General features: G+C 35.5%; 1 protein-coding gene across 1 annotated transcript in view; it reads left to right on the forward strand.

Moving 5' to 3' along the window:
• Positions 1–12: 12 nt before the first annotated feature.
• IMMT (inner membrane mitochondrial protein) overlaps positions 13–9,622 on the forward strand; it is a 27,694-nt gene continuing 18,084 nt past the window's right edge. The window contains exons 1-2 of the mRNA XM_019631497.1: positions 13–210; positions 6,087–6,190. Of these exons, the coding sequence (XP_019487042.1) occupies positions 55–210; positions 6,087–6,190 (260 nt within the window). The 5' untranslated portion in view covers positions 13–54. The remainder of the gene's footprint in view (positions 211–6,086; positions 6,191–9,622) is intronic.

Genomic DNA, 9,622 nt, shown 5'->3' on the forward strand with positions numbered 1-9,622 from the left:
AGGAGAAGAGTGAAAGTAAAATAAAGTCATTTGTGGGGAGGGATCTGCTTTTTAATGGTTCTTTTTAATTTAGCCCTAGCCAAGAGATTAGAAGATGCTCTGAGCCAAACTGCTGGCATCACTCAGCAGGCCATTGTAGCGCAGAATGCTGCAGTCCAGGCCGTCAGTGCCCACTCCAACATACTGAAAGCAGCCATGGACAACTCGGAGGTGAGCCAAAGGATGATTAGATATGTAGTACTTAAGAAACTGATGTCTTCCTCCTAGCGTGGGTTTTCTCTCACTAAGTGGAGATAATCTAAAGTAATTGTCTTTAAAAAAAAAAAGCAAATCCTTTAAATGTTCTTTTTAATTAATTTTACATATGTTTATCTCACAGCAATGATATGGTACAAGAATTAGTTCAGATTTGTCTTCATGTCTTAATAGTGCTTAAATGTATTTGCTATTTGCTTTCTATTTTTTGCTTTAAAATCAACCATTTTAAAAAATTTTTTATTTTGAGATACATTTAGATTTACACGCAGCTGTAAGAACTAATACAGAGAGATCCCATGTACCCTAAAACACAAGCTATTTTACATGCTTATGCTGATTATTTAACTTACATTTAATACTTCAAAGAAAGAAGTAATTACATTGATTTAAAAATGTAACACTGGGACTCAAAAGTTTCCTTTATAATTATATTCAGTCATTCAGTATATAAAAATTTATCTTGACACCAAGCCATTTAAAGAACAAAATACAAAAAAAATATATCTTAGTCACGGGATGTAAAGTACAGCATAGGGAATATAGTCAATGGTATTATAATAGTTATGTATGGTGTCAGAGGGGTAGTAGACTTGCTGGAGTTACCACTTTGTGAGGGGTGTAAATGTCTAATTATTATGTTTTGTACACCTGAAACTAATAAATAAATTAAAAGTCCTAAGTGAATGGAGAGATGCATTATGTAAATTGGTTGGGAGACTTACTAAAATAAAGATTTAAATTGTTCACCCCCCCCCCAAAAAATAGCAAAATATAAAACTATAAATCGCATGGATCAGAATCACGCATAATCAGTAAAGTTACTTTGTCACCACAACTCTGTGGTTTTTAAAAATTTAAACACACCACATTGTTTTAGTCATAGGTACATCACAAAAAAGTTAAATTAGATCTTTGGTGTAAACAGCCAAAAGCTACAACCTTTGAAAACTTAAAGATAATTGTTTTTTTCCAAGTCCAAGAAAAAAAATTTCAGTCAGAGTCTAGTCAGGAAAGTAGAAACCACACAGAGAATATTTAATAGGCTGGTTATACAGCTGAGGGAAGGCTGGAAATTGCATGGTATTAGGAATGGTATTAGAAAGTTGGGTTCGAACCCAAGTGGACCGGTATCTTTCAGAAGGGCACTGATTTGAAGCTTTAAATATTCAATACTACTCTGGTGGAAGGCTACATTAGAGGGTATTTCCTCTTCCCAGTGAACACATAGTATGTAGTACATGTGGATTAGACAGTATGAAAGCTGTTGCAATCAAGATTTTCCACCTAAAGAAGACCTTATAGTGGCAGTTAACTAGACTAGGAAGTATTAGCTAGTGTTCCAAAATAATCAGAAAACTGAACAGAAGGTTTGAAATGTTAAATGGATTCAACTTCTGTTTTTTTCTAGTAAAAGAAACTGTAGGTGCACAGGGACTCTGTGGTACACACTGAATTACTTTATCAAAGCAGTGTTTGCACACAGTTGGACTTGGCTTGATTGTAGAGGAATCTAGTGTCTGTTTTACAGGACAGTTTACCCTTGGGCCTCTGTAAGCAGGAATATCTTTAACAAAGGGAGATAATGTCATTAACACTTACATGATTTGTAAGTATTTTTGGGTTAGTTATAAAGAGTTCTTAATACAATACCAGGTTCTTCTAATAGCATACTATAGAGTCTTGGAAAATTTGTTGTACATGACAAGATACTGATATGGCCCAAACTGGCATCCCTGCCTAATGTATTTTATTTTGCAAGATGGCTAAGGTGGTAATTCACTGAAACATCATCTTCATTATTCACACCATAAAATTAATTTGCTTTGTCACTTGGCAACAATTTATGTAGAACATAAAAACAAAAAACATGACATACAAAGATAGAAGAAAAGTACCAAAAATTTCCTCTAAAAGCTGGAATTTTTTTTTTTTAAGATTTTTTTGCAGAATTGGGGAAGGGGAACAGCCAAGGTGTTGTCCTTCANCTCTGAGCAACAGCGGTTCGAGTCCGGCCCGAGCTGAGCTGCTGCTGAGCTGCCAACAGGTGGCAGGATGGCTCAGCTAAAAAAAAAAAAAAAAAGTCAAGACCACAGATTGTAAAAACTAGAGAGACTTGCCAAGAACATTTTGAAAAACTGTTGGGATTAGGAGGCGTCAGATGACACTTGCTTTTCCAGATAATGACTTTGTTAAAATCCTACTTTAATAAAACAATAAGCTTTTGACACAGGATTAGAAATTAGAGAATAGAACAGCTGGTCTGGAAATAGATCATATTTATACACAAACACATTTATTGAGAGTGTGAGTTGCTAGAACCTTATGTGAAAGTAATCTGTTAATATCTTAAAAATATACTACTTTGACCCAGTGATTTCTCTTGTGGCAAACTGTTACAGATACCTACTGTAGTGCTTTTCAGGTATATAAATAAGGATATTTAACACAATAAAACAGGAAAGAACTTGAATGACCAAAAATAGGGAAGTAATTGGCAAGTTTGCAACCCATAATTATGATATGCAATTAAATTAGGATATCACCCAACTAAAAAAGAGTTTCTTGACCCAGAAGAGAATGTCCATGATATATTGTTAAATGAAAAATGTGACTACATGGTTATTTGTATAATAATCCTATTTTAGTTGGTTTAAAGAAGTGAAAAAATGTGTATATGTATGTACCTGAGTTTATGCTGGGGGAAAGGATCAAGTTCAGGCTCTTAGCAGTGGTTACCTGGGAGTGCTGGAAGGGAAAGGAACAATAAAGAGGCAAATTAAAGCCATTGATTTATCTTGATATTATTTTGCTTGTTATAGTGAGCATGAATTTCATGATTTTAAAAAATAAAATTTCATTAAAAAGAAAATGCATATACTGGGAGTGCCAAAAACCGTATACACAGGACTTGTATTCATCTTTTGTTATTGGTATATATTGAATATTACAATTTTAATACAGTTTTTTCCTTTCTTAATATGTGTATACAATTTTTTGGCACCTTCTGTATATTTAATTTCTGGTAGTGACAAAGTTCAAAACCATTTCTGTTTTGTTAGAGTAGTCATCTTTAGGGATTTCAGAGCCCCACTACCAAGTTCTGGCAAAAAGTGAGAGAACATAGCAGGTAAATGAGAATATTTCTGTTGCTCAGTCATTTTCTCCGGCACATCATCTGGCAGTCCTATTAAGGAACAGTGCCTTAAACTTAAGACAGGTAGTAATTGAGAAGGAGAAAAGCAGGCGTGACAATTGGATTATATAGTTAAGTGTGTAGTTGCATGATTCCTGGAGATTAAAGATTAAAAAACTATTTTCATTTTTACTCAGAGCCTCTCAAAACAATTTGTTTCTAACTGAATGTATCCAGAAGACAGTGTGACTTAGGAAGCAAATGGAAATAACCTTTTCAACGTTATGTAGGGAAAGAGTGGTGTTCAAAGGGAAAGTCATACGTCATGCACTTTATTAGTTGCCCTAAGAGAAGCTTTGGAATGAAGTTTGTGGACTGCATTCTTCTAGTGTGATGGCTTCTCTTACCTTGGTTAATAAAATGTATGTTGTAAAGTGAAAGTGTTAACTTTAGTTAGAAGCCTAAAGATTTGACTTGAAATAATACACATTATGCTACCTTTTTGAATAAACAGTATTACGTCTGAAATGTTAAATGTTTTTCATTTCCAAGATTCAGCCTGGTCCACTAAAAATCTCAAGTGTATCAGAGGTAATGAAAGAGTCTAAACAGCCCGCCTCACAACTCCAGAAACAAAAGGGAGACAGTCCAGCTGCAGCAGGTACTGATATTTAGAATGATTCGTTTAAAATTATTTGACTTTTAGTGAACACACAATGCAATATACAGATGATGTTTTATAAAATTGTACAGTAGGAACCTATATAATTTTATTAACCAATGTCACCCCAATACATTTAATAAAATTTTTTAAAATGCAAAAAAAATATATAGGTAAATGAATTGTTTTAATGTGTTTGTACCCATGATTAAGAGGGAGGCCCCTCCACATGAAGAATCCTTCTGGTCTCTAGCTCTCACTTTGGGGAAGGATTATTCTCACTTATCATTATGGGGGTGAAGGGAGATAATGGAATTGGGCTTTATTAATAACAGCTACTGAGTGAGGGTAACGGCAAGAATTGTCTTCCTTGCAGCACTTTTATTTTATATGTTTTTCATCTGACTCCTAGCCTTTCCCCCCTTTAGATTTTAAGATTTATTCTTTTTTCACCTGTTTTTCTTCCTCTTCTTTTTTTTTCCATTTTTTAGCTGAGCCATCCTGCCACCTGTTGGCAGCTCAGTGGCAGCTCAGCTTGGGCCAGGAATCGAACTGTCAGCCCTGTTGCTCAGAGCTCACACTCTTGAGCGAGCTCTTAACCAACTGAGCCACTCGGCCAGCCCCTTCCTCTTCTTTCTTAGTGACGAAAGTATCTGATTTAGTCTAGATCTATAGATATTTTTTGCCTTCATTATGTATCAGTAATCCCACCCTAGTTTACAGCACTTAAAACTAACTCTAACCTATTCAGTAATACATTTGAACTTCTTATGTTTCTCCTTAGTCACTTCTATTTTTGATTAAATCACTTGATTTTCTTTCTCTGGGCAAATATTCACTATCTACTATGTGCCAAACATCTTCCAGGCACTGGGGAAATAGAAATGAACAAAATAAAAACGAACAGATTCTGGGAATATTTCTTAGTAGGATGAGGGGAAGTAGATCATATATTAAATAGATAAGTAAAATGTATAGGCTGTCAGACAGTGATACGTATGGGAGGAAATAATTGCGATTTTAAATGGAGTGATAAGGAAAGTCTCACGTGGAACATTTCATTTGAGCAGAGACTACAAAGAGATGGGGAGTGAGTCATGTAAAAGCTGGTGGGGAAAGCATCTCAGGCAGATGGATTAGCTAGTGCAAAGGCTTGCATTTTGTAGCAAGGGGAGATGAAGCTGGAGTGGGGCAAGAGAACACTAGCAAATGAGGTCAGAGGGAGCAGAAAGCCTATTGTGGCAGTGCTTGGAGGCCACCATAAGATTCTGCTTTGTAGTCTGAGTGGGAGCGGAAGTCCTTCGGAGGGTTCTGAGCCAGGGGACTGATACCTGACTTTTATTTTAATAAAATCACTGGNTCACCTTACAAATTACAGAAGGTTATTCTTGAGCATAATGTTTTGGACAAGTAAGGGCCCTACAAATGTGTAAACTTTCTACTTATCCTTAAACAATGAGTTTAAGAAAATTTTAAGTACCTGTGCTTCATTGAAGAATGATTTAGTGAAAAAACATAATTCATGAAAAGTTACTGTTCTTATTAGCTTTTTATGCTTCATATCTCCTTTTGATAATCTAATAGAAATATCATCTCTCCTTGTAAAATGCCCATATGCATAGAAACAACGATCTTTTACAGTTTTGATGTGGGAGGGGGCGGTTGATGGGAGATGCTTCATGGATTTTTTGAGTCTAACCATGAACCTTAGATTAAGAGTTCCTACTCTGGATAATTATTGTATATAACTTTTTTACCTTTGAATTTAATGTCCTTTGTTTCTGCATTTGGTCATGTTGGCCTGTCCTATGACAATAATAGCAGTTATTTATGTTTATATAATTTAATCTTTCTTTTTTATGTTGATGGGATTTGGCTCCTTTTATTTTTTATTTTAAAAATTAACTTATGTTTCAATTACAGTTGACATACAATATTATATTAGTTTCAGATGTACAGCATAGTGATTAAACATTTATATACCTTATGAAGCAATCACCCTGATAAATCTAGTAATTAAAACTTTTTGTTTAGATTGCAGGTGAGAAGAAGTCAGCTCAGTGGCGCACAGTGGAAGGTGCATTGAAGGAACGCAGGAAGGCAGTAGATGAAGCTGCTGATGCCCTTCTCAAAGCCAAGTAATTACTCATGGACTTTAACAAGTAATTAGGGCCTCCTGATGGCTTTCTTTGGGCTGGGTTTTCTTTGTACCATCTGTATGGAAAGAGGAAGCAGAGAAAACCTTCCCTCCCTTCTCCACCTGTTCTTTATCTGTATTGGTATCAAACACAGGTTTAAAAAGGAGAGAGGAAATAAAATATAATAGCCCAAAATAAATTTGACAGAAACCTATATAAAGGATCTTGTATAAAAAGCAGTTTTCTTTGGTTGTTGCTTAGGTGATATATCTGTACAGATTTACTGAGATTCTGCCGTAATTTAAGATTTTTCTTGAATGATTTGAGCAGTTTTATCAGAATTTAGAGAGTATCTTACAGTCTCTTTGCCTTAATTACCAAAGTAGTTTTATATAATATTAATAGGTAAGTTTTATGCCACCTTGACCTTGATTTCTGGAAGTTGGCTAAAATTAGGATGAAGCAAGTAAACCANCCATTTTCTGTAAATCTTACGTTCACCTCTCACATGTTAAGATTTAGTACCCACTTCGTACTGTTAGTAGAAAACTTGCCTGAGAATAGTGATGGTTAGCATGCAGGTGGATGCTGACAAGACCCGTCTCCTGTGCTTTCCCAGCCATTGTCCATCTTGTGTGGGTTTGTCTCTGTGGTGGGTAGTGCCCCTGTCTATTTGTGTGTTTGAATTGTGACAGCACATGGATTTGTTTCTTCAAGGAGCCAAACGTGAAGCAGGTGATAGGTAGTAGTAGATTCTTGCGTGTTTCTCTCTTAACCCAGGAAACTATAAATACCATGAGTAACATATATTTATAGCACCTACAGAGGCAGCTCAAATTATTTCTGCAGCAGGTGATACACTGTCGGTCCCAGCCCCTGCGATTCAACATGAGGAATCTATAAAAACTGATCACCCTCAAATTGGTGAAGGAAAACCCAAGCCTGCAACTTCAGGTAGTTTAACTTATATTTGTGGTTTTATAAATGACTTGCTCATCAGAATTATTTAATGCCTAGACAACCCCTAGACACTATGTAAATACACATTTAAAGTCTGCAGACTTGCTTAGGGATTTTCAAAGTCTGAATAAATCTTTGAAAACAAGGGGTTTAATTCTTCATGTTGGAGTCATTGAGTGATAATGTGACCGAAGGTATTTTTATATCCCTGTGAGCTATTGAAATTCTGTGCTGAAATGTGATTTCCTCTTATTTACTCTTGCCGCAAGAGGAAGCATCCTCAACTTCTATACGGGAGCGACCACCCGAAGAAGTGGCAGCTCGCCTTGCACAGCAGGAAAAGCAAGAACAAGCTAAGCTTGAGTGTATGTAAACCAGACGACTTCTTAAATAATTTGGGTCATCTGTCAGTTGCTTTCTCCTTCCAACCACCGGTACAAGTTTCTCATCTATCATCTAGTCATGGTTTCTTTTGTACCTTTAGTAGCATTGCTCTCTTCACCACCTTTATTTCATCATTTGTGTTCTTTCCATCTGAACTTCTTTTACTCAGGTGACAAGGGCTATTCTTAGTTTACAGTTAGTAAACTCCAAATAATATGTGTACTTTTTCCATTTGTTTTTATTATGGTTAGTGAAGATTGTCTAAACTCTGGTGAACAGAAATTGTGGGGGGTTTTTTTGTCAGCTTTCCTGAGAATCTTTTGTTAAACTCCTAAAGTCATTTGTGCAGGTCAGAGTGGCTTACACCCTGGTTTATTACCCAGCCTGTGTACTCTCTCTGTAGTAGCCCCCTTATCTGACATTGGTGGGGGTGAAATGTTCCACATGTTACTGGTTTCCAGCTAACTGAAGGGTATTTCCTTTTAAGTTTCAATGTTAAGTTTTTTGATGATCTATAAAAAGATATTAGATGTGTAAAAATGTATTTTCCTGTCTTAGTTAAGGCACATGGAACATAATTTATTGTACAGTACTGCATGCTGAGATATATTGATGTCTCTGGAGGTAGTGGGCATGTGCCTTTTTGCTGGACTGAGCAATGTTTGTTTTAAATTCTTATGACAGGTACTTGTAGTTTTGTTTTGTTTTTTAGTCTCTCCCATCACTTCTGTTTATCTTTCTGCCTAGAGTCTTGCTTGCGTCCCTTCTCATGTGTTGGTTTTGCCCTCCTCTGAGGAGGCAAGTTTGTTAGAATTGTGTAAAGAGTAGAAGGGGCAGAAGGAGCATAGATGTAGGGCATTAGTTTGGCTAATTGGGTTTTTTTTTTTAACATTCTTCTGAGTTCTTGGCCATGTTAACAAATTGTTAAAAATGTTGAATAAATAACTTCTAAACAGGTGAAGTATTTCTGGTTTTTCCCCACTTAATTTTTCCTAAATTCTCTACTACAAATCAAAGATCACTTTTTTCTTTTATTCATATTTTTTCCTTTTCTCCTTTTATCATATGGACACCTTGAAGTAAGTGGTAAATTTAAGATGGCAATGTCTATTGTTTCATCATGCTCCTTTTTTTCTTTGTCTAGTTCTTATCTTTAATTTTGGGCAATGTGAAAATTTTCAGGATTTTGTCTGTCACCTCTTAGTTTTCTCCCCAACTTTACTTTAAAAATATGTGTGTGCATGTAAAAATTTTATCAAGAATCAAAGCACAAAAAACCAAGTTGGACTACATCAAACTGAAAAACTTCTGTACAGCAAAAGAAACAATCAACTAAATGAAAAGGCAACCTATGAAACAGGAGAACGTATTTGTAAAGCATACATTTGATACAGGGTTAATATCTAAAATATGTATGGAACTCATACAACTCATAGCAAAAAAAAAAAATATATATATACATATATATACATGTATATATATATATATATATATCTCAAAGCACAGTGAGTAGACCTCTGAAGAGGGCTTCCAGCCAGCGGGTCTGTGGGCCTCTGTAAAGTGGTTTACTGTTGTTTGTGCTTGAATGTCTCATCATTAATTCCTGCATATTCCCACGTCTTCATATTCCCTGTGTCTTCAGTTTAACTTCAATGTCACATTTACGTCTTGGTAGTAAATAGCAGTAGTAGCTTTCTCCTTTCGTCTGTGTTGCAGAGGTACCATATGTGATTCATCAGGTTCTGTTTGTTCATGTCTAGCTTATGCTTCTTTTGCTCAAAATCACCTTTTGTTTTTGTCTCACCTGCCAAATATATTTTTCCCTTTTTTTGTTATCTGATAGCTGATAAATTTGTATTGTCACTGGCCTTTTTTCTTCAAATGACCGTTTTTCCATTTTAATATTGTATCTAAAATCATCTCTTGCTTTACTGTAAAAAAAAAAGATTAGGTTTCTTTTTTATTGCTGAAGCAGCATATAGAAATGTGATCTCAATGGCTGGTAGCTTCTTGAATACTGGTGTCAGCTATTTCTTAAGTCCTTTGTGGAAAAATACTGTCCATTTCCAAGCTACCTTTTCTTTTTTT

This window comes from Hipposideros armiger, unplaced genomic scaffold (genome assembly GCF_001890085.2).
Source record: "Hipposideros armiger isolate ML-2016 unplaced genomic scaffold, ASM189008v1 scaffold_1003, whole genome shotgun sequence".
Classification (NCBI taxonomy): Eukaryota; Metazoa; Chordata; class Mammalia; order Chiroptera; family Hipposideridae; genus Hipposideros; species Hipposideros armiger.